This window comes from Zeus faber (genome assembly GCF_960531495.2).
Source record: "Zeus faber genome assembly, chromosome: 18".
In the NCBI taxonomy this organism is placed as follows: domain Eukaryota; kingdom Metazoa; phylum Chordata; class Actinopteri; order Zeiformes; family Zeidae; genus Zeus; species Zeus faber.
The window spans coordinates 3,736,786-3,760,577 of record NC_137210.1 but is presented as its reverse complement, the minus strand read 5'-3'; the positions used below and the strand labels follow the sequence as shown (position 1 = coordinate 3,760,577).

General features: G+C 44.4%; 1 protein-coding gene across 1 annotated transcript; it reads left to right on the top strand.

Annotated features, from left to right (window-relative positions):
* The first annotated feature begins 3,643 nt into the window (after positions 1-3,643).
* Positions 3,644-23,149, top strand: LOC307243662 (ras-related protein Ral-B). The gene is made up of 5 exons (XM_080018555.1): positions 3,644-3,752; positions 20,287-20,486; positions 21,458-21,666; positions 22,479-22,656; positions 22,908-23,149. The coding sequence occupies exons 2-5, from the start codon at positions 20,373-20,375 to the stop codon at positions 23,025-23,027; spliced, it is 621 nt and encodes a 206-aa protein (XP_079874681.1). The 5' UTR covers positions 3,644-3,752; positions 20,287-20,372; the 3' UTR covers positions 23,028-23,149.
* The last annotated feature ends 643 nt before the right edge of the window (positions 23,150-23,792 follow it).

Genomic DNA, 23,792 nt, shown 5'->3' with positions numbered 1-23,792 from the left:
GAATCTCAATTAAAAAAACGTTCAGAAAAAATACTTGGTCTCTAATCGTTGCTATATTTTGGAAAAGTTACATTTCGTAATAAAAATTATTATTTGTTTACTGACACCCCATTCATTTTTTTTCTTAGCTTGTTATACATTATGGCTATACACATATTTACTATACCAGCTATCATTGCATGTTATTGATGCTGTACAAATGCTACTCCCTGTTAACCTTTGTTGATGGATGTGTACATCTACCGTATGTTATTTCTAATATTTGTACTATAACTTTTTATCTCTTTCATGACTTGCACTGTTTTGCTGCGAGTAGCACCTGAATGTAGCCCCTAAACGGTCATATTATCTTAGTTAGATGTTGTTTCAAATTCTACACACTAATGAATAGCTTCACTCATTTAGACATCTGAACGTCTCCCTAAGTGAAGGTTCGTTTTTTAATGATGTCTTTGTTCCCTTAGAGAAGAGGTTTGTGTGTGAATGGACACCTGGGAATAGACATGTTTTACACACGGCACACACGACACACACACACACACACACACACACACACACACACACACCAAATATAAGAGAGTGATGTGGCATGTGTCTGTGTCCCTTCTGGCTTTGTGTCGGTCCCAGCAATATCAAAACTTTAGTTTCAGCATGCCATCAATGCATTTTCACAGCTGGGGAATGTACCCTGGCAGTTGTCAACATCTGTCCTCCCCCAAAAGTTCAAATGAAACTTCTCGCCGCCACATCCAAACACCAGCAGAGGGGTGACATAACATGAAACCCACCAGAAAAACAGACTTGGTGTAATCTGCGAGGGATAGGTCAGATTATGTTGGTTGGCCCAAACATTTCGTCTGTTGCCATGGTAACTAGTGATATTACCAGTTGTGTTCTAATCTTGTGCAACAATCTCAAAGGACCACAGCCTTCTATACACAGTTGGACTGCTCGTGGTACAACTCCGTCTTCAACCTGAAAAACGAGCTATGGATGCATACAGTAGATATAAAGGCTGTATTGTTCTTCACCAGCGACACATCTGGAACTACGATGTAGCCAGGCAGCAGCTGTCTTTCACTAAATATTACAACAAGACAATAGACAATAATAGAATACTATTGTTATTACAGTTAGATTGGCCTACAACAATGTTTATCAACATTTTGGATTTATAAAGGCGGAATTTCTCGGCCCATCTTCTATGCCTTGACAGGCGTGAGCACATGACACGGTGGCACGTTGCATTGCACTGCTGCTTCGTGGCAAGAAGATCCTGGGCTTCGATTCCCACCTGGGACACTGTTGGCACCGTGCTCCGATGGCTTATCGAACATAGCTGCTGTGCTCACATGAGGATTCCTCCATATAACACCAGAAGAACATGCAGAAGAAACATCGGGCGTCACATTGTCCCCGGGCGCTGTAAGCGGCCTGCCTCCTGGAGGAAGGGCAAGCTTTGATGGGATGGAAGCGGACAACACATTTCACAGCCTCCATTAATTGAATGTGTGCGTCGGCCACTGTAGCTACACGTAGGCATGTGTTGTGGTGTGTACAGTGACCATTAAAGATGAGCTTCGCTTGTCCAGTCCAGTTTCCATTGAGGCCCTGTGCACCACTCCACCTCTGTTTCCGGCAGCTCTGTTTTGTAGAAGCCCACCCCCCTCCCCCAGATGGCTCACTGCCGAGGTGGAAACACCCAGAAAATACTTCAAGGCAGGGGGCTGGGTGGTTTTAGGTTAGAACGATCCCCGGAGGGCTCGAGTGCAGGGGATCAAAGATATTTTTCCAGTAGTTTCTAAGGAAGCCCTCTGGGGAAGCTCGGCATATCACGATCCGCCATGCGCTTCAGAGCGTCCACCTACGAGGCCAAGCCCTCGTGTAAAAACGTGGCACGGGGGGGCAAACTCTACAAGAACTGTATCTGTGGTGGCATCAATCGCGGCAGTGACTGAAAGAAGCCATCCAGTGTCATTTTCGCTGCCTTCAAACCAAGAAGTAATCTGACTGTCCAAAGGGAGTTCCTGCCCTGGAGGATTCACTGCATGGCAGACAGGATGTGTCAGGTTTTAGAGGCCGACATCCTTTTCTGTGTTTTCTTAAAAAAAAACAGCTTCAACACAAGCCCCACCTCCCCCTACCCCACCCCTCTAGCTACTCCTAATCTCTTACAAGGCATTGTATCTAGAGGGGTGCGTTTACTCCTGTATCGACCCCCTGGCTCTGTCGTTGACTGATAGGCTTTGTTTGTGGTGGTGGTCTGTCCAGTTATGTTTTGATGGCTGATCCAAATGTTTGGAAGAAAAATACTGGGGTGAAAGGCCCAGAATAACGATATGAAAATAACACATTCTAAAGCCAGATGCATATTGAATGCGTATCCGTGTCTCCCTCCGCCCCCCCCTCCTCCCCAGTGGGCATCGAATGGACTGCGTCTGAGTTTCGCATCACAAATTATGTCAAGGAAAATGGAAGAGCTTGTTTTATTCCAGGACAACAGCGATAGGGTTTGCAGAGTGTGAACAAAAACAAAAAATGCACGCCATTCACTTTTATAAAAATAGATTTATTGATAGTGAATATAATAAGCAGGCTATTAAGAGTCCGAGTTCCCCGGCCCGTCCTTTATTACTGTCCGTACTGTCCAACATCTTGGGACTTTGGGCCAAGCAGATATTCGTGCAGCCCCACATGACAACCTCTTTAGTCCACCAGGTTTTACTACCAGAATATTTTCCTTTACCAGGAAGCAGGAAGTTAGTGCAGGACATGGGTCGGCAGTAAACGTGTCACATAGGTCAGCATAAAACGAGTCTTGGTGTCTGTTTTTAATAAGATTGAATATACTTCCACAGTTTGTGTTTTGTGTCTTGATTTCTGGTAGATGAGCGGGCATTTACCCGCGCTTCTAAGTCAATTCTGAGTGCTGGTTTATTTGGTCAAAAGAAGGGGTTGTCTGGGCGATCTTAGAGTGTCATATACAGTATCTATCTATCTATCGATCTATCTATCGATCTATCTATCTATCTATCTATCTATCTATCTATCTATCGATCTATCTATCTATCTATCTATCTATCTATCTATCTATCTATCTATCTATCTATCTATCTATCTATCTATCGATCTATCTATCTATCTATCTATCTATCTATCTATCTATCTATCGATCGATCGATCGATCTATCTATCTATCTATCTATCTATCTATCTATCTATCTATCTATCTATATATATATACTCATTAAGATATATATATATAAACACACACATATATATATATTTATTTATGTTTTTATTTATTTTCCACATTTTAAATTTTTTTAAATAAATAAATAAATAAATAAATAAATAAATAAATAAATAAATAAATAAATAAATAAATATATTGGGTATTTATATATACACACACACACAAACACATACATATATGTATTTATTTATGTTTTTATTGATTTTCCACATTGTTTTATATACATGTGTATATATATTGTTTTCCTTTCATAGAATAAATACTTTAGGGGAAAGCGAGACGTCAAGTGTCAGAACAACGACTTATTATAGTGGTTGGAATAGAGTTAAGTGACGTAACTTCCGGTCCGAGTTCTTCCGGAAGGTGGGGTTTTTTTTTTGTTGCGGTCCTCCGTCCGTTTGGAAGTCGGCGAGCCTCTGCCTCGGGTGTCTTCTGTTTTAAATGCGGTCTCCAAGATAGCACCAAGAGAAGGGAGCAAAAGGGGATTCCTGTTTCCGTAAGAATTCTAACTCCTTTCACCGGATAAACGTCTCAACTGCATTGTGTGTGTACGGGTACCGGTGGCATATTTAAGGAAGCGCGAACGGCCCAATGCCCAGCCGTGAGGCTGGGTACTAGTTGCTGAAACAAAGTGTGTTTTCCTCTCTATCCCAATCTCCTCGGTTTTACTGGTGTGGTTTACTGCATGCCGCTCTGGAGGGGATCGTCCTGGATGTAGCGGCAGCAGTAGCATGGACCAGACACATCCAGACAGTCCTCCGTGTTGTAGGTCAGCCTGCTTTGGCCGTGTTTAGAACTCTGGTGCCGGCAATCTGGTCACAAACCCTGCGCGTCCGACGCTCCCTGTTCTTGTTGTGATGTTGCGATGTTGTGGTGGTCACGGTTGTAAACACTGTGGGGACGGTTTATTTTTCGTTCATCACCCTAGTGCTGATAACCGTTGTCCCTTGAGGACGTGCAGGACGACACGCCCAAGGAGTGTCATTGTGCTTTTAGTTGATCTGTCAGCAAAAATATAGTTTTGGTGTCAACACACTACCTGTTTTTGGTACAGCTTTCCGTTGTGTTTTTGCTTCATTGTATTTCACATGGGTACTTGTAATTGTCCCTGGACAAAAATTCTGAGAAAATAAGTCACTGTGTCAAAGTGAAATCTTAAAACTTTTCAACCGTTCAGGAGGTTAAAGCGGGAATGATCTCTAATGGCAGGGATACATCGCCAGACTTTCAAAAGATAGCGTCACACATTTCAAGGGTAGGTGATGGCAGGGGATCACACGTCTTGGTTTTCTAGCATACACTGGGGTAGCCAAGACATAAAATGATATCAAACCAGCCTAATATTCTCACAAGGAGGAGACTGATTTGCAAGACCTTCTGACTATCTCAAATGAAGGGGCTGCCGTGATGAAAGCATGCCCCTAGATCTCAAGACCGAAGATTTCCTTATGATTGTCGTAAGATCGGCGTAAGATCTTGAATGTTTGTCTGATACTTTGGCATTCTCCAAAGCTTGATGAGCCTGAGGTGAATTTTATTTTTTATTTTTTCTGCTTTAAGATGATGGCTGATAGTTAAAATATCCCACGTTGTTGTGTTTCAATCTATGAAAACTTTCAAATAATTTGAATTGGACCTTTGTTCTGTAATATACTCCTATTTGCCTCAAAGTTCTATTGGTCAAATGCACAGTGACGGTAGAGTGCAAGCAGTTTCTGGCAATGAAAGTCTTGATGTTCACACAGGGCTGTAGTGATAGTTGATGAAGTGGATACTTTTGAATAGGTTTTGAAAAACTGCAGTAGAGGTGAATATACTGCACTTGTTTATTTCAACTAGGCCTATACTTGGATCTAATCTACTCTTTGACCACTCTTAGTTAGCAGAGAAAAAGGTTATCCTTGAAATGATATACCCTGCATTATGCTATATGAGCTTTTTGGATGTATGTTTGCAAACTAGCCCAAATAAACACCCAACACATCACAATTTGTGCACCCACTATCATTAACAATGTTCCAATTTGAGAGCAAAAGCAGGACGCTCACAAGAGACTCGTACACAGTTTAATGTTCTGTCTACTTTGCGGTGACTTGTTGTCTTTTAGAGATGGGTGTTACCTTACCGCCCTTATTAGTGTGTGTGCTTTGTTTAGGGTGTTTGCGCACCTGCGCATGGCTGGCCTGACAGATGGAGTTTAAAATGATGAAATAGGGGAAGCTTTATGCACATGGATGCAGATGCACAGTATGTGAAGTATGAAATTTACAGGAAAGTGAGAAAAATGATTAATCATCCTCATTAATATGCCTCAGGAGTGAAATGGGCTGAGTTTAATGCAACGTAAAAATATGAGATATACATTTAGCATTTTTCTATATTCTATAGCGCTCTGTCCTGAATTGCCTGAACAGTACACTGCTTTGACAAATCCTTGCTTGGTATTGTACACCCTGTGTTCTTTCCAATTGTTTCATGTTTTTTTGTTTTTACTGAATGCCTAACATTCAATCCAGTGTGATGATATAGTGTATTTTCCTTCTAATGATGAAAATATTTAAATATTTGGAAGAAAAAATAAACAGTGTTTGCAGTAGAATTATGAGAAAATGCAGCATTGTCAAATCATACTTAGATTTCATTGAATTAGTGAATCCCTCCACTCCATGACCTTGACATCTTCCCAGCAAAGAAGTCATGAGCACATTGATGATTTCAGCACAAACGAGGCCTGTTTAGCGAGATCCATTAGTTAGTTGATTTTTTTTGTCCATCTTAGGGCAAGGAGAGTTTCACTATTATGTGGTGGACCTGAATTCCCATCCCGGTGCAGTTATTTATCTGTTGAATCAGTTTGAAGGAAGCCCTATCAGATAGTCATTTTTGCCTCCTTGGATACAAGATAACAATAGCAAGCAAGCAGCAAGAGAGATCCAAATTCCCAGATGTTCGGAATTAAGCCTGCTGAAATATTTGTTTGTAATAGCTCACAGAAGTATGATGGGTTGGAAGGGACATTTTTCCATCTGCAAATTCCATTTGGTAATAGTTCAATCTTTTATTGTCATTTCACAGCTTCAGAATCTTAAGGCGGCGTCTACATTTTGAAATGATGAATGTGGCAATAAAATATATGTTTCAAGGGCCAAACTTCCTTTGCTTTTTTTTTTTTTTTTTACTGTTTTTCCAATTAAAACATAGAGGCAATTTTCTTATGCAAATCTTGAATTTTACCAAATTGTAGAATAGTTTGCTCTAGGGTCTCACACACTGCCACATGTGAACTCTGCTTCATTCAACATGTTTCCTGGTTGTTAAGGATTGTTTTTGCTCAAAAAGTCCTGTTCCATCATAAGTATACTGGGGGCTTTTAGTTTCTCACTGTTTGTCATCAGATGGGAAAGTACAAAATCCTACACATACTGTATATATGCTACACTGATACAGTAACACAACCAGACATGCACTTGGTGGCCCTACCTTATTATTTTTTAATGCCTCCATCTCTTCTCTTTCAATGCAGACGTCCTCAAAGGTGAGGAAAGGTCCTGTGAGTGGTGCTGTACAAACCCCCACAACACACACAACTAACTGAATGTTTATCTTTTTCATTCCAACACCCTCTCCCTGCATGTTTCCCCATAGTTTTGGTTCCTTTTGCCCATCCATCACAGTACTATATGTTTTTTTAAATTTCTTTCTTCCTGAGCCCCTTTTGGAGTCAATTTGGCTTTCCACCTGAGATTCCCATGCGCCTTGCTTGTCAGGTTTTCATTTTATGAGCTCTCTCTGGTGTCCCTTCAGGACTTTCCTTAGCCTCACCTTGTGGAAGATAACTATGTTGTGGCATTGGAGTCTGAGAACCATCTGCTCATGATGTTGGCAATGGGATTGGGATACAAAGATAAGGCTTAAGGCATAAGGTTTATTTTTTATAGGATGTGGAATGAGTTATCAAACAATGATGGAGGGTAGGAGATAAAGAGAATGGCACAACATGCCCCCATTAATCGACTGCTTTCAGTTGGAGGGAATGGGTGTGGGCTATACAGTATATCCAGAGTGAGTGTCAGCTTCTATCCAAGACCCATGTCTGAGGGATGAGAGATTAATTTTTAATTTTTTATTTTTTTTCTGCCATGGTGGCAAATGGAAAAGGTACTGCTGTCGGGTAGACATGGTCTTGTGAAAACATCACGTCAACTGTCAGAGACAGCTGCACTCCTCACACTCACTCCTGTTTTCCCCGTAAGGCGATGGTAGCTCAGGAGGTAGAGCTGGTCTTCTAGTAATCTAAACGTTGCTGGTTCGATCCCAGGCTCCTCCTGCTAGCATGCTGTAGTGTCCTTGAGCAAGACACTTAACCCCTAATTGCTCCTGATGGCTGCGTCCGTTGGTGTTTGAATAATTGTAAATCGCTTTGGATAAAAGCGTCTGCTAAATGCAATGTAATTGTAATGTAATGTTTTCATCATGTGTTGATGACCACAATGGCCTAGTTTCTTGAAAAGATGTACCTGGCCATAAACATTGGCTCTTTCAGCTGTCAGTGCTTTTTGTTTTGTTTGTGCTGCAAACCTGATGTGTGTCATGTTAAATCCCCTGTGCTGATAAATAAGTGGGAAGCATGAGTACTTCACCAAGGTTATCAAGTGCCTCCAGGCATCTCCAGAAGGCACAACACTATCAAGATATGTAAATCAAGAAGTCTCACATTCCTGGAACAATTGGGCTATAGACATTCTGTCAGAATACAATACGAGTTGGGGAAGTGTAAATGGTAGCCCTGAGAGGTCAGAAACCAAACGCATTGACAAGAGGAAGAAATGTATGAAAACAAACATGATTATGTGCACTTGAGCATTAATCCAACATGTCTGATAGCCTTCTACATTTTTTATGAATCACTTTATATAAAAATCCATCTATAACTCACCCCTGACACACTCATTCTCTGCAACCTGGTTCGCTTCACAGCCGCTCCTCTGCAGATCTTAACAAGAAAGAAGGAGATTAATGTGTATTTCTGTTTTACTTCACCTTTCTACTAGATCCATGGGCTTGTATGTTATTTTTGTTTTTTACTCTCTCCATGTGTCATTGTTTGGCTGCACTCCCTAATTTTGGAAAACTGTACTCCATGATGGTTTATCCATATAAACGGTATGGTGTGTTTTCTGTATCCCTGCCATTGTCTTTTGGGAAACTACAATTTTCAAGAGGTAGTGTGCCACATAGGGTGTGTTTCATACACCTCATTAGGTGAAGGGGATGGGAAGTTTTTTTATCTGACCAACCTCATTGTGTTTGCTCTAGGGGAAAAATGTGTCCTGACCAAATGGTCAGTTTAATTCATGTTGTATATTGCATTTGGCGTGTGCGTACGGCCCGTCCTTTGTAGTCTCTCAGAATCTAGACACCAGAATCTTTTACCTAAGTGAGTGCTGGTCTCTCCTTGATGAGCATGACAAATACTTCTTTACCAGTTGTCCTAGGATGTCTGCTGACTAACCCATAGCGCTGCATTCCTGACCTCATACCATATTTTCTGTGGATTCTTTGTGGAGATTAATTCTGTGTATGCTTTAAATATTTTTGGAATGCAACAACAGTTGCAACGTGATAAACAAAAGAAGGAACTGGGACAGGGAAGTGGTTTGTTACAGCCACTCAATGTTCAGGTAGCCTGTTTTCTGTTGCCATGCAAAAGTACCATTCTTGAATAAACTGGTCATCTGTTTTACACGGTACCACCACCTGCACTCTGTGGATTTGTAATCCAATCTATCACTAAATTCTTTTAAACTTTACATCGCACCAGGCTTACCTCTTGTTACCTCCGGGGCTAGAATGTTTATGCTTTTGAGTCCGATGTGTTCTGGCCTAATCCGGTTAATGCTACTCATTCCAATGCTACGCATTCCTGCAAATGTGTTGTGTGTCTTTGGAAATTTGGAATAAATACCTCTATCTCAGTCACAGGGTCAGTGTGAACAGAGTGCCAGAACATGATAAAACCCTGGAAATAATTCCATGACTGATCAAACAAACTCTGAGGCAGAGGCAATAGGTATGAAACTACTCTCCTTGCACAAGTCAGTGAAATTTTTAAAGGCTTGTCTGGCCTATGTGCCAGTCGCGTGCCGATGCGTCGCTTGTGGATGGGCAAAAAAAACAAAAAAAACAAAATCTGTAACTGACTTGTTTACAACGTCGAGCAGCCACCAGGGCCCTCCCTGGAGATTTGACCCCCTATCCCCTCCTTGGAAAGGCAGGAAGGGAAAAGCCTGTTGGTACACTGATGACTGTATCCTAGAGGGGACTACATAGGACAACTGTTAGAAATTATTATAATTTTTTTTTTAGTAAGACGTTATTATGCAGGTGGGAGTGTCTCTTTCATCATGTCGAACATGGAACACCTTGCATTTAACACTGTCAACTTTATGGAATATTGAAGTGAGGGGAGAGGGAGATGAGTGTTTAGAGGAGCTTGCTGGTGTCAGTGGTAATGGAGAGGTAATGGATGATTCCGCAAACCAGGATATTTGTTCTGTTTTCTGTTGTTGGCCTTTGGCCCACTGAATGGCTTATATTCCCCATGATGTCAGTGGATTCTAAACGTATTTCTGTTTGCGTATATGCCTGCTTATTCCTTCGACGCAGTGTTATTAGTGTAACCTCTGTGCCCTCCTCACAGACAGGAAAATGGATCCATGACAGTTTTCCTACAGTGGATTTTCCAAATTGTCTACATTTGTGAGGTGGGGAGTGGGGGGCTTGTAATAGCCAACTTTGTGCTGCCAATGTAGGGAGGATTGGACCATAGAGAAGATTCACCCCCCCACACACTTTAGTCAAAGGCTCCTCTGTGCAAGTCGTCGGCCAACTATAGTTAGTATGCACTGTGTGTATATATCAATGGATATCGCCAAACTTGTTATAGATACATTCCTACCAACTCTATCCTTTTCATTTATTCATTTGTTTTTCAAACCCGGCTAATCTTTTAGTATTGCCACTGCCAGCTATTCCCCCGATTTCCACAGCCAGTAAGCACTTCAGCCTAGAGAGAGCTCAAATAATGGCATCTATTTTGCCTCATCTCTAGTCTGCTTTTTTTCTGTTCAATTATTCATTGGTGTTTGTACGTCCAATGAGTCCGAACAAGTAGTACTTTCTCCTTTTCCAATCCTAGCAGCAGTAACAACACAAAGACATCCACAGTATAGGTGTACTTTATATTGGAAGCGATTGTGGTTGGTGAGAGGGACCAGCGAACCTCCCTGAGCTCTAAGCCAAGTACCCACATCCAGAGTGATGGAGGTGAGATACACCCATCCCCACCTACCAAATCCAATGCTGAGAGGGAATCGCCCTTTTCATTTGGGCCATGAGATTGAGGGAAGGAGTTGGGTACTGGTGTTGGTGAACGTTATTCAGGTTTCCTGTAACTCTGGCTTAGCCACCTGGCTTAGCAATACACACACATGACTGGAATCAAGCCAGCTGACTGCCTCTTTTAGCGCACTGGCAGTGCTGATGTTGGAGCATAGCTGCAATTCCCTCCCAATGAAGCTTTGCTGCTGTTGGAGCATCGACGGGGGCTCTGCCGTCGACCCCTACGGCTTGGAACATGGCAATTACCACCTTTACACACTCCCACTCACTCCATTGTTCTGCCCCCTAGCCTCTGTGATATTATCATCTGCACTGTGGAGAGGGTGACTCCAAGCCAAGCATTCCACTGTGCCCATTATCCCTGTTGTTGGATATACTGTATGTATATGCACTACTATCCCTCTACCGTTGGGTGGTACAGGGACAAAAGGGACAGGGACATGCTCTGACAGCCAAACTCTAAGGTAGAAACATAGTTGCCTCAAAGGGCCAGGACCAAACTACTGGAGTGCACAGAGCAGTAGCCAAACAATGTTTGTGGAAAAAAAACTATGGCAAATTATAACAGACATTTTCCTCTTGTCTGTCATGTATCCCAAATTTCTGTTATGTATGTGAACATTTGAGTGAACTAGTTTGTCTGAATACGTTTAGATGTGAACGTTGTGCTGTAAATTAAGGCACAGTGCATTTGCCAACATGCCACTGCAACAACTGTTTTCAGTTTATATAAGGTTGCGCAAATCTATTTTTTACAGGTCAGTAGATTGTCGTTTCCTTTTTAGTAGTCAGGACATTCATTGACTGATGCAAGGAATGCTGTTTATTGTAGTAAACTAGCACTTACTAACACTTTCAGCCCTGTGATTGGAAAGGGGCATAAGGACAGGTTTCGGGTTGGGTATCAACTAAAATATTATTATTTGGTGAGATACTGATTGAGATTCAGTTTTCGAAATCAGATTTTTAAATTTTGAATATCAATGACATATCTTCACCTGTTGTGTATTTTGCAATGATTTTATTTCATTCTGGTCATAAAAATAGCTGCTAGTGGTAAACTAGTGATAGGGGTGGGCGGCTGGTAACAAAACCAAAAAAACAGTGCCGGTATCAATTTCCACCAGTGAAAATCTCATCTAAAATCTAGAAAAACCTTACTGTTGAATTGGTCAAACCTTAAAGGAAACTGTTGAGGTCTCTGCGGTCTCTAATAGGGTTTAAGGGACGGAGACGGAGTCTTTCTTGCCGTGGTGCACCAACATGGCAAGTTTTTAAGGCTTCTGGTCGGCTGACTGCGCTGATCCCCTCTGCAAGACAGACTATGCCCCGAGTCGGACCAATCAGCGCTGCGTGGGCGCTGATTGGTCCCCACAGAGTAAGAGAGAAAGTCAGCCACGACCACCTTCGCCGCCGGCTATGGACTAACCGGAGGTTAAAAGGCTGGAAAAAGCCAGGTACCACCAAGTAATCCGGGTGTTTGTGTCCTTCATGCGGTGGAGCCACTACAGCAGGGCGTGGTCCGAACAGAGGATGAAAGCACGTCCCAGAAGGTAATAGCGGAGGGAACCGAAGGCCCCCTTGATCACCAAACAGCCCTTCTCCAATGTGCTGTACCTCCACTCCCGCACTGAGAGCTTGCCACTGAGGCACAGCACTGGCCACATGGTCCCCTCCACCTCCTGGGACAAGACGGCGCCCAGCCCTCTGTCCGACCCGTCGGTCTGCCGACAGAAAGGGATAGAGGAGTTAAGGTTAGACACACTGGCTTCCCACAGAGAGCTGACTTTACCCTTGCAAACGCAGGCTGGCACTTCTCTGAGCACTGGATAGGATCTGAAGCACCCTTTCGAGTTAAGTCGGACAAGGGGCTGGTTAGCTCTGAAAAGTCGGGGACGAACCTCCTATTGTAGCAAGCCAGCCCCAAGAACTTCTTCACCTCCTTCTTGGTCTTGGGTCTCGGGGTGTTTTGGACCGCGGCAGTTTTATCAAGCTGGGGTCGGACCAGACGTTCACCAAAGTGGTACCCCAGATACCGTACCTCCCTCTGTACCACGGCACACTTCTTTGGGTTGGCGGTGAGCCCAGCCCGCCTCAGGGACTCAAGCACTGCGCACACATGCTGCATATGCCGCTTCCGGGTATCGCTGTGAATGATTACGTCCTCTAGGTAGGTCGCAGCATATGCTACATGCGGACGTAGGATGCAGTCCATGAGTCTCTGAAAGGTGGCTGGAGCACCGAACAACCCAAACAGGAGTGTGTGAAAGTAGTACAAGCCAAACGGAGTCGAGAACGCAGATTTTTCCTTGGACTCCTGAGACAAGGGAATCTGCCAGTAGCCCTTGGTTAAATCCAGTGTCGTGAAAAACAAGCCATACCTAACCGGTCGAGAACTTAATCAACCCAGGGCATCAGCTAGGCGCCGAACTTTGACACTGCGTTCACCGTTCGGTAGTCCACGCAGTGCCCGACCGACTCATCGGCTTAACCACCAGCACGATAGGACTAGACCAGTCACTCGTGGACTCCTCTATTATACCCATGTCCAGCATGGCCTCCAATTCCACCTGCATGATCTTGCGTTTGTGTTCGGGCAGAGGATACGGACGTGAGCGCAGCTTCACCCCCGGGGTCGTCTCCACATGGTGGCATATGAGGGACAGGGAGGGAGGAGAAAACATTAGAGAAGCAACGCTGAAGCCCCGTCCTCCCTCTGGCACGGTGAGAGATGGTCAGTTAACAGGGCTTCAATATGATCGGACACTTTTTAAACCTCCGGCCCCAACTCATCCTGCTCAATGACCAGCGTGACCAGCGCCACGGACACCCCCTCTCTCCATTCTTTTTAGAGGTTTAGGTGATAAATCTATGTCACCCCCGGCCTGTAGGACAGTACGACCTCATAATTGACCTCGCCAACCCGCCACGTGACCACACAAGGCCCTTGCCACTTTGGGAGCAATTAAGAGCTGGATGTAGGGAGTAACACTAACAACTTGTCTCCTGGTGTGATTTGTCTGAGCCGAACCGTCGTAGAAGAGGCGCTGACGTTCCTGAGCCTGGAGCAAATTCTCCCGTGATAACGGCCATCAAACAATCCACGCCTGTAACTTTGCTCTCATGTCCATAAGATACGGTATTTCGTTCTCACTGGTGCTAGGACCTTCCCCCCAGTTTTCTTTAATTAGGACTAGCACACCGCGGGGTCTCCTGCCAAAGAGGAGTTCAAAGGGAGATAATTCCGTGGAGGCCTGGGGAACCTCCCGCATGGCAAACCACTTGTCCCAATTACGCCTGTCATTGTGAACGAACTTCCAAATCATGTTTTTCAGCGTTTTATGAAAGTGCTCCACCAGGCCATCAGTCTGGGGTTGGTAAACGGTGGTCCAAATTGACGGACGCCCAGTTACTCGTAACGTTGCGTGTACATGATATAAACGTACTGCCCTGGTTGGTCAGGATTTCCTTCGGAATCTGGACTCTAATGACCTGAAAAAGCACCTGTGCCAAACTTTTGGCTGTAATACTGTGCAGTGGCACTGCTTCAGGGTACCGTGTTGCCTAATCCACTACGACTAACACAAAACGATGCTCAAGGACACTACAGCATGCTAGCAGGAGGAGCCTGGGATCGAACCAGCAACCTTTAGATCACTAGACCACCAGCTCTACCGCCTGAGCTACCATCCCCCCCATATGGTTATGGTGGGTTATGGTGGGCACCAACAACTGGTTTATTTCCTCTCCTGTCTCAAAGGCCCTGCATAGGGTGTTGTCTCGTGACTGCTCCAGCGGAAAATCGTCAATAGGGAAGGTCAAGGGGACAAGGGGAGATCTCACTTGGTTTTCCACCGCCCCTCCACCGTCGCGCCTGCCAACGACCCCTCCACGTCACTGCGCGACATGCAACATTGCATCTCTGTACCGAGCATGAATGCACTCCCTCAGCCTCTCTCATCAAAGCGTCGAACCCTGGCCAATCCGTGCACATAATCAGGGAGTGCGACAGGTGGGAACTAACCGCAGCCTGTACCCTATATTTTCTTCCTTTTGTAATGAATTCTGAGCCGGACCATTGGATACGTGTGAACATCCCCATGCACACAACGAACCTCCTCCTGTGACGCCTCCACCAAAGCTCCGGGTTGAACTAGGCATTGCTGGACCATTGTCTGCAAACAGTCCAGCAAAGCCTGATGTCTACCCCCTTCTAGCCTTACCGATACTTGGTAGGCCCCTTCCCAACCGAGGGAGGGGTCTGGGAAGGGGAGACAGCGTCCCGCAACATCACAGGACCCGGCTGGTAGATATCTGCCCTCCAGCGGGAAGGAGATCCTGCAGGAAAGAAAAGGGACATCTTCCAATGCCTGTGGGTACGGCTGAGTCCCCGCTGTTCCCCTCCAGGATGCCGGGCTGGGCTGGTGACCCGGCAAATCCTGCTTGGGTCCTGGGGTCAGGCGCAGCGCGCCCCTGGACATTCTCCTCCGATCATACGCGGTCTGGTCCTCTGGCCGGCTCCCTGTTGGTGGCGGCGGGCTGGAGGCCGGTCAGGTTGTGCTCGCCGGAGCTCACGCCGGTGAGGACATGCTCCTACTGACAGCAGAGGAAGTCCCGCTCCTCCTACAGGTCCACGAGGTGCTTCCGCAGCCAGCGGATTGGCTCCGGGGAACCCTTCACTCAGCACCCTGCCCCTCCCGTGTCCCTGTTCAGGTGCCCCTTCTAGGCATATATGCACACAGGTAGGGTTTTAGGGAGGGAGTTGCAAGTCTTTCTTGCCGTGGTGCGCCAACATGGCGAGAGTTTTTTTTTTTTTTTTTTTCTTAATTATTATTATTATGCAGAGGAACAAAAGGCTCGTTGGCCAGAAGTATAAATAATGATGATGATCATCATTTTGTGCGCAGGAGGAATGGTGTTCCGCTCCTGGTCGGCTGACGAGCCCGTGCCCCAATCCCATCTGCAAGACAGACAAACATTAAGGAAGCTCCCTGCCCCGAGTCGGACCAATCAGCGGCGCGTGTGTGCCGATTTGGCCGATTCGAGGCAGCTTGACGGCTGCGGGAAGGGAGCCGTGCTGTCGTCTGCAGCCAGTGCTTGACCACACCACTTGGTCCGCCACAGAAACCCTAATCAAAATGGAAAAAGATAAGTTTGTTATATTAGGCCCTATCCACACGGATATTTTTGAAAACATAGTTTATACTCTATGTTTTGGCCTCCTGTCCGTCCATGTTTTAGGTCACTGAAGCTAAGCTTTTGGAAAGCATATATATATATATATATATATATATAATAATTTTCAAAATATTTTTTTTTTGTGTATTTGTATGAACAGGTAAAACGGAGCTTCTTGAAAACGCTGATGCCACGACCTTAACTTTCGCCTTTGCACATGCGTCATATGAGCGATGGCCGTTGTGTTGTCATTTAAAATTTTAATGTCTCTCCCACTTTAGGAATTGCACCCATACAGTATTGTGTATGGAATTGTAATCTCAGCGCTCAAAAATAAGGTCTATATATGTATTTGAACTGTATGTTAAATAGGCTGCACATACATCACATTTTACCTTCACATACAAAGATTTGTACATAGATTTTCAAAGTGAATATTTTTGGGGGAAAAAAACCCCATCAAGGACTGGACCTGGACCTTTAGATCGTATGTCAACGTCGCCGGCATATTGGAATGGTTGTGGAGTAGGGGTAAAAAAAACTTTCTTCTTTTCCATGAAGACCATAAACCCTTCAATATAAAAAACGACTCATGGAAATCAGTTGAGAAATGTAAACGCTATAGGGCTTTTTATCCAGAAAAACTGCAGCTCGTGTTAGAATGGCTAGAATTCCGTCAGTGTCCATTATAATTACAAGATAAAACAGAAGCTTACAAAATGCCTGAGGACAACATTTCAATGGGGAATTATAAATAAGGTGAATCATACATTTTTATTTTATATGTGTGACACGCCCGTGTCCAGTCACGGACCTGGACACGGCTCTCAATGCACCCCTAAAAACAGTATGGGGATCGGGCATGGAGGAATAGGGCATGACTTGTTGTTGACTTGTTAAGATTTTCTGTACATAACGCATTAAGAGGGGATGACCGGCAGAGTCACAGAGAAAGTGTTCCCATTACGCACGGTTCTGTTCCGTACTGTTCCATACGCACTTGTTTTGTTCCACAAGGAGACTTAAAATAACCTACATCTAAAATAAAAACACACTGTTTTGGCATGCTGATCGCAGGCACCCCATCACTGGTGCCCGCGTCAGTAGCGAGCACATCATCGGAGAGGGAGACAGGTGCGCATAATGCACCCCAATCACTCCCTCTCAGCCCTTTCTCTCCCATGCCACTGCCAACGAATTGAACAGCCGAATCTGATTCGACTGACAAAATTCTGAGTCGGGTACAGCCCTAATTATTTGCCGAGTTGAATTCTTAAGGAGGTAGACTGTTAAATTAGCAAAATAAAAGGCTGGTTCATGGTCCAGCGCAAGCTATGGAATGGATCGACACGTGGATTGCCGATCTGCCGATATCGTATGAGTGAACGACGTCAGTATCTGCACCCGATATCGGATCGGTCCCATCTCTAATATCAAGATCACGATCACTATCAGTGCCGTATCTGCAATGTTTTTTCTGCTATTGATATCTGTAAAGCTACCTTACCCTACCCTACGTTTAAGCTGGATCAACTATATTTTCCGAGGCTAGATCAGACTCACAGGAGAAATCAAGACATCACTGCACAATCATGGGTCTGCAACTCTTCTGTGCTATCTGAACTCTTTAAATAGAGTCCTTGTGTGCCCTGACTTTGCATGCATGCAGACGTTGAGGGAATCCCAACCAATTTCCACAGCCTATCTGATCCCCAGGCTCCTCCTCCTGAAGTGTCTACTCAACCCAGTTAGGGGTTGAGTGTCTTGCACAAGGATGCCGCTATGTGGCTGTCCACTGCTCCTAGATATGTCTCGGAGGATGGGTAAATGCAGAGAAGTAGTTTCCCCCTGAAGGATTAATAAGTTTACAAAAATAAATTATTTTCTTTTGCCCCACTTTCTTCAATTTTGACCTGGATGCCAGTTTTAGGTGAACTGCATGCATACTGAGAAGGATAGAGTGGGATCCCTCCACTCTTCAGGCCTATCAGCACGCACCTCAAAACATGTTTTTTTTGCCCTTGCTTAGTTTTTCAGTCAATGAAAAGAGTTATGGCTGTTAAAGCCTCACATGCTATATTTTCTTCATGCCTAGTTACAAGTCCTCAGCATGGGGTTAGCTGATTTAACCTGTAGTTAGAGACAGACTGTCAGCGCAGGAATATTCTTCCTTGGAGCCCCCTGACTGCAAGGGTAACAGCACTGCTAACAAAGACAGGAAAAGCCCAGGGAAGACCCCCGATGGAGGATGGAAGTGGCATTCCAACATTAACACGTGGACCCCCTCCGCCTATCAAATCCTCATGCTGCTGTCAAAATAAATCTCGGAAACGCCTGGCAGCCTAATTTGCCTAAAGTAATTATTTGATTAATCCATGGCTTTGGAAATGGTTCAGGTAGTGTTTTATTTCTCACGCAGATGCCAAGAAAATGTACTATTCTGACGCCAGACTGTCGAGAAAGTTGTATTCTGATTGGTGATGTATTGTGGTTGTCTGGTGGAGAACAATTCCATTCTCATTAAAAATGGCCTAATACTACTAATATTTGGCCGACTATATTTCTGATGTATTTCAGATCTTTTTATTTGACATCTTTTTAAACATGATATATTCTAGTTGCAGGACCAGGAAACCCCTCTTCCTCAAAAACTCAAAACAATGGAACATGCTATCCGTGTCAGAGTTGAGGCCCCCCCCCCCAGCACTAATGTTTTTTCCATATGTATCTGGTTTGCTCATCTGCTGCACAGCCAAAGCACAGTCATGTCTCATTGTGTTTTTCCAGAGATGTGAGATGTTTACTTTTGAGATGTTGGTTTTGAGAAATGAATAACCTCACAGTTTCCAGCAGTGCGAAATACCTGGAAGGGGGATGACAAGCGGAGACAGGAAGAAGAGTTTGGGGATCTCCTTGCAATGACACAATAGCAATTGCTCAACAGGCATTCGTTGGCTACTGGACAAAAATAATTACATTTTAAAAATATATATATATATTTCTTGAAAGTTCTTCTCATTGCTCTCACTAGAGCAAGAAACTCTTGTTTTCTATCTGCTTTCGGATGCTGCTCAATGGGTCAAGAAATGTTTTGGGATAAATCGCTGAGTGTCAGGTTGTGGCAGTTGCTCTCCTCCAGTCTAGTCTTTTAATCCTCTCATCGATGTTTGATTCAAGGGCTTCAGTTTGTGCAGGGCCAAAGGCCATCCCGATTTAAGAGTCGTCAGCTGGCCCTTATGTCTCATGAAACTGTCAACCTGGCCCTGCGGATAGTTAATTTTAACTCGGTTTGGAAGTTGGTCCGACAGGGATGGATGAATCTACAAATTGTCTGAACGCAATCAAAAGTGAGCTTTCACTTTGTGAGGAAAAAGGCCTACAGACTAGAGAGTATTAATAGCCTGTGACGTTTCACTTTATTTAAACAAGGTTAGTACTCGGTGGCCAGGCTTAATGCATTCCTAAATGCAGTCCTTTAATATGGAGGTTTGAAAGCTTCATTATTTTCTATCAGCAGTGAGGACCTTTTGATGGTGACCTTTTATAATATACTTATTATATATAAGATTCTCAAGTCTGCAAGTTGGCATTTTAATGGTAGTGCGGGGGGCTGGGTGGGGATCCAGTTGGACCGAAGCCTGCTGCCTTGGCGGAGTAAGTTATTGCCATCTTGAAACTCCATTAATGCAACAATTGCCGTCTGTCCTCATGGGTGTAATGGAAAACAGCCAGTCCTCTCTGGAATAGCTTCCCCAGAGATTCACAGAAGGGGGTACCTACCCCTCGATGAGATCAGAGGAACTGTGACACTTTCTGCTTTCTCAAACAATGGAAATGCCAATTGTTACTGGACGAGGGCGCCAAATGACTCACTTTCGTTGTCTCGGCCGAGACTAAGTCAACAAAACCCTTCTCTCTTGCCCTCGCTTACACCCATAACTGCATTCTCTCCTGTGATCTGGCAGACCCCTCATGGGGAATCTTTCTCCAAGACATGTCAGACCCATCATGAGTCCCTCTTCTGTTAAGAAGTCTGAATCAATATGAACCATTGTCAAATCCATCAGTTATTGAAGTAAAATTATTTCTGTAAATGTTTCTATGAAAAATGATCCAACTCTCATCACTGTACAATTTAAATTGGTGAAATGACACAACGTAATTTAAAATGCATTTCATTTCATGTGCCAGGTTTCCATCTAGTGGGCAACTAGGGCTTCCCCCTGAAAGTTGACGAGTTGTTTCACCAGGATAACACAATATCAGGATAAAACAACATCAGAATAACAGGATTCTTTAGAGGCATGTTAGAACGGCTAGAATGCATAATGGAGTGGTATTTTCGGCAAAAATCTAATAAAGTACATTACTTTTGTTTTTACATTTTGTCTGCAAATGTTAACAATATTTATATCAGTTTTGTTTTTTTGTTTTTTTTTTATCGTCCACAGGTGGTGCCAGTGAGTGGGTGTAGGGAAGAAGCAAGTGTGTTTTATGTGTGAGCGTATATGCAAGGGATAGACCGAGGAATCCAGCGATGGCGACCAGTAAGAGCAAGAACCAGAGTTCTCTGGCCCTGCACAAGGTGATCATGGTGGGCAGTGGAGGCGTCGGCAAGTCCGCCCTCACTCTGCAGTTTATGTACGACGAGGTAAGCCCGGGGCAGTAGGGGACACTAGGGGTGTGTGAGGATTTGAAATACCCTTTTATGAACTTGCATGATCATGAACACAATGTTGCGGTTCAAATGAATGACTGGAGGATATGACTCCAAAACTTGCATTCGGAGGAAAATACTCACCTTTTCATCATGGGCAATGTTTGATTCTTGGAAAACAAAATAGAAGAACACTGCTTTAACATGAACAAAGTGGGAGTTGCTTAGTCCACCAGGGTACATGTAGGAACACTTGGGGGCCATATGTCTTTCAAAGTTATACCTGAATATCAATGCCACAATCAAAATAAATTCCCAATGAAAGCCATTTCTAAGAGTCTACCGTGCTACAGTTCGAGCAAGTAATTTTAATTTTGTAGTTAATCTTCCAAGAATCACTCTATAAAGTGCAAGGGCTAACATTACCCAGAAAGTCACAATTGACCCCAGTCCAATATCCACAGATGCAGATGTTCTGCTCTATCTTAACAAGTCAAGCAAGACAAAAATCCAAAACATAAAAGTCAGTCCACATTAAAATATGATAATAGAGCATTTTTTTAAGATGAATGGTTGAAACATAACAAAATAAAGGTTCAGGAATCGCTCAAAGTCCAGACTTAAACTCTATTTAGGTACTGTAGCAGGACATGAAATACCGCTTAATCACAATTCTGTGTTAGTAAAACATTGCCACTTGAACAGCCAGATGAAACCCAAACTTGATTCAAGCTGCCCTTGCTGTGTCTTATTTGTATTTTCATCAGTTGACTTCACATTCCCAACACAACAAGTAAAACGCTTTGGAAGGAAATTTGCAGTATTCCAATATTTTGACACAGTTCTTAGTAGCCCAGAGTATTCAACAGCCTGGGAAGGCATCAGTGGTCTCTGTGAACTGCCCTTTAAAAGGTTCCTGGGAGCCAGCTGGAAAGTAAACAACCCTCTCTCTCCCTGGTTCCTAGTTTGTGGAAGACTACGAGCCCACCAAGGCTGACAGCTACAGGAAGAAGGTGGTCTTGGACGGGGAGGAGGTCCAGATCGACATCCTGGACACGGCCGGCCAGGAGGACTATGCCGCCATCAGGGACAACTACTTCCGCAGCGGGGAGGGTTTCCTGTTGGTCTTCTCCATCACTGAACATGAATCCTTCACAGCCACCGCTGAGTTCAGGTGCGGGGACCTCAGCCGCTATGCGTTCATGTGTTTTGTGCGTCTGTGGTTTGGTGAATAGTGTCTCTTCTGAGAGGTAAAATTGCATGAAATTCTCGTGCTCTACATGAACGAAGGGACAAGACATCTCTCCTGGTGTTGGACTAACAGCCACGTATTTTGTTGACATTTCTTCCATTCTGAAAAATGTGGCGCAATGTCAAGACAACTTCATTTATGTAGCCTTATATTAGAGTACGTGTCGGGGGGGGCGTGGTGATTAGCATTGTATAACAAGTCTCAAACTATTTAGGATGCTATATTAAGTAGACAGTATGGGAGTCTATTGTGCTGATGCATGACACTTGAGGTAAAATGCCTCCAGTAGAGATGTGATCAGCAGTGCGTCCAGTCCAGTGTGGTTCACTCGATTTCCCTGAACCTTGATTCAATTGGTATGATGCACAAGTGAGCGAGGGAGGACTTCCAGTGAACAATGAATGAGAATCAGAAGAGCCATTTCAGCTTTCTTTCTTTCTTTTTTTTTTTCCAACTTTCAATTTAATCTGAATTGTGAATGGAATTCTCCAATGTGGGATTGAAATGAGAATTTTTTATCTGTTCATGGACTTGCCCCCGACTACCTAAATGACATGACCCCCAAACATATATCAGCTAGAGCCCTCTGATCTACTGACTCTTACGTCCTAACCTTCGTAAAACACAGACAAAAGATGATGATGATGATCCAAATGATGACCCAAACTACGGGTCCGGGCCGCCAAGTAGGTCTGAGGAACTGATTCCATGTTGCTCATGTATGGATTCGACAGGGAGCAAATCCTGCGGGTTAAGGCGGAGGAGGATAAAATCCCTCTCCTGCTGGTGGGGAACAAGTCGGACCTAGAAGAGCGCCGCCAGGTGTCCGTGGACGAGGCCCGGGGCAAGGCCGAGGAGTGGCGTGTCCAGTATGTGGAGACGTCGGCCAAAACGAGAGCCAACGTCGACAAGGTACACGGCCCAAAGTTATTCGTTTTTGTTTGTTTGGTTTTTGAAGAAAAGTGAAATCCAACATGAAACGTTGTGCCTTTTTCAACTTTGCAAGCGTCTAAGCGCACGCTCATATCCGTATCAAAGTCTAGTGCCATCTTTGTCAGATCAGGTCTGTTGAGACTGTGTGTGTGTGTGTGTGTGTGCGTGCGTGTGCGTGTGCGCGTGCGCGTGCCTGCGTGCGTGCTCGCTCGCATTTCTTCTCTCCCCAGGTGTTTTTTGACCTGATGCGCGAGGTGCGAGGCAAGAAGATGTCAGAAAACAAAGACAAAAACGGCAAGGGAAAAAACAAGAACAAGAAGAGCTTCAAAGAGAGATGCTGTTTACTTTGAACCACCCGCCGGCAGCTTCACCGCGCGCACACACACACACACACACACACACACACACACACACACACACACACACACACACACACACACACACACACACACACACACACACACACAACACAATCGCTTTGTCGGGGTGTTGGGCGGGGGGGGCGGGGGGGTGGGGGGGGTGTGCGATGCGGCCGCGTCTTCAAACCACCACCACCCCACCCCACCCCCATGTTTTCCATGTTAAATGAAATGTGTGATGGAAATGTTTTTATTTTTCTTTTTTTCTTTTAAGCCTGGCCGTGATTTAGTGTCTAGAGAACAATCTGAACCACTTTCTTTCTTTTGTTTTTTGTTTTTTTCTTTTTTTTTTTCTTTTTTTTCTCTCTCTTCTCCCCTCCCCCAAAAAAATCTTCCATTTAACTGTCGAAGGTGAGATTGCTTTTCAAAGGAGGGTGACCACTTTTTTGAGACCCTGTGACTCGGACCAGCGCTCGGCCACTCGGACCAATATACCACTAGACACTAAACAAGACATTCTCCACCCATCCAATCGGATCTGCTTCCGCCACGGTCTCCACTCAGTTTTTTCCTCCTGGCTCATGAGTCTGTCTCTGCTTTTATTTATTTTCTTCATCCTCCTTTAATGGCATGGATGGACACATTTTTTTTTTAGTGTAAATCCAATCGTCCTCCGACTTATCAATTTACCCAGACATTGCTCATCCTTGTGTTCATTAAAGACGTTGACCACAGTCTGCACCCACCCACCCTGAC

Bases quoted from the DNA above. Each gene is read 5' to 3' on its own strand.
- LOC307243662 (XM_080018555.1), top strand. From the start codon at position 20,373: ATGGCGACCAGTAAGAGCAAGAACCAGAGTTCTCTGGCCCTGCACAAG. The intron at 20,487-21,457 runs GTAAGCCCGGGG...CCTGGTTCCTAG, and splicing joins TGCAGTTTATGTACGACGAG to TTTGTGGAAGACTACGAGCC. The intron at 21,667-22,478 runs GTGCGGGGACCT...TGGATTCGACAG, and splicing joins ACAGCCACCGCTGAGTTCAG to GGAGCAAATCCTGCGGGTTA.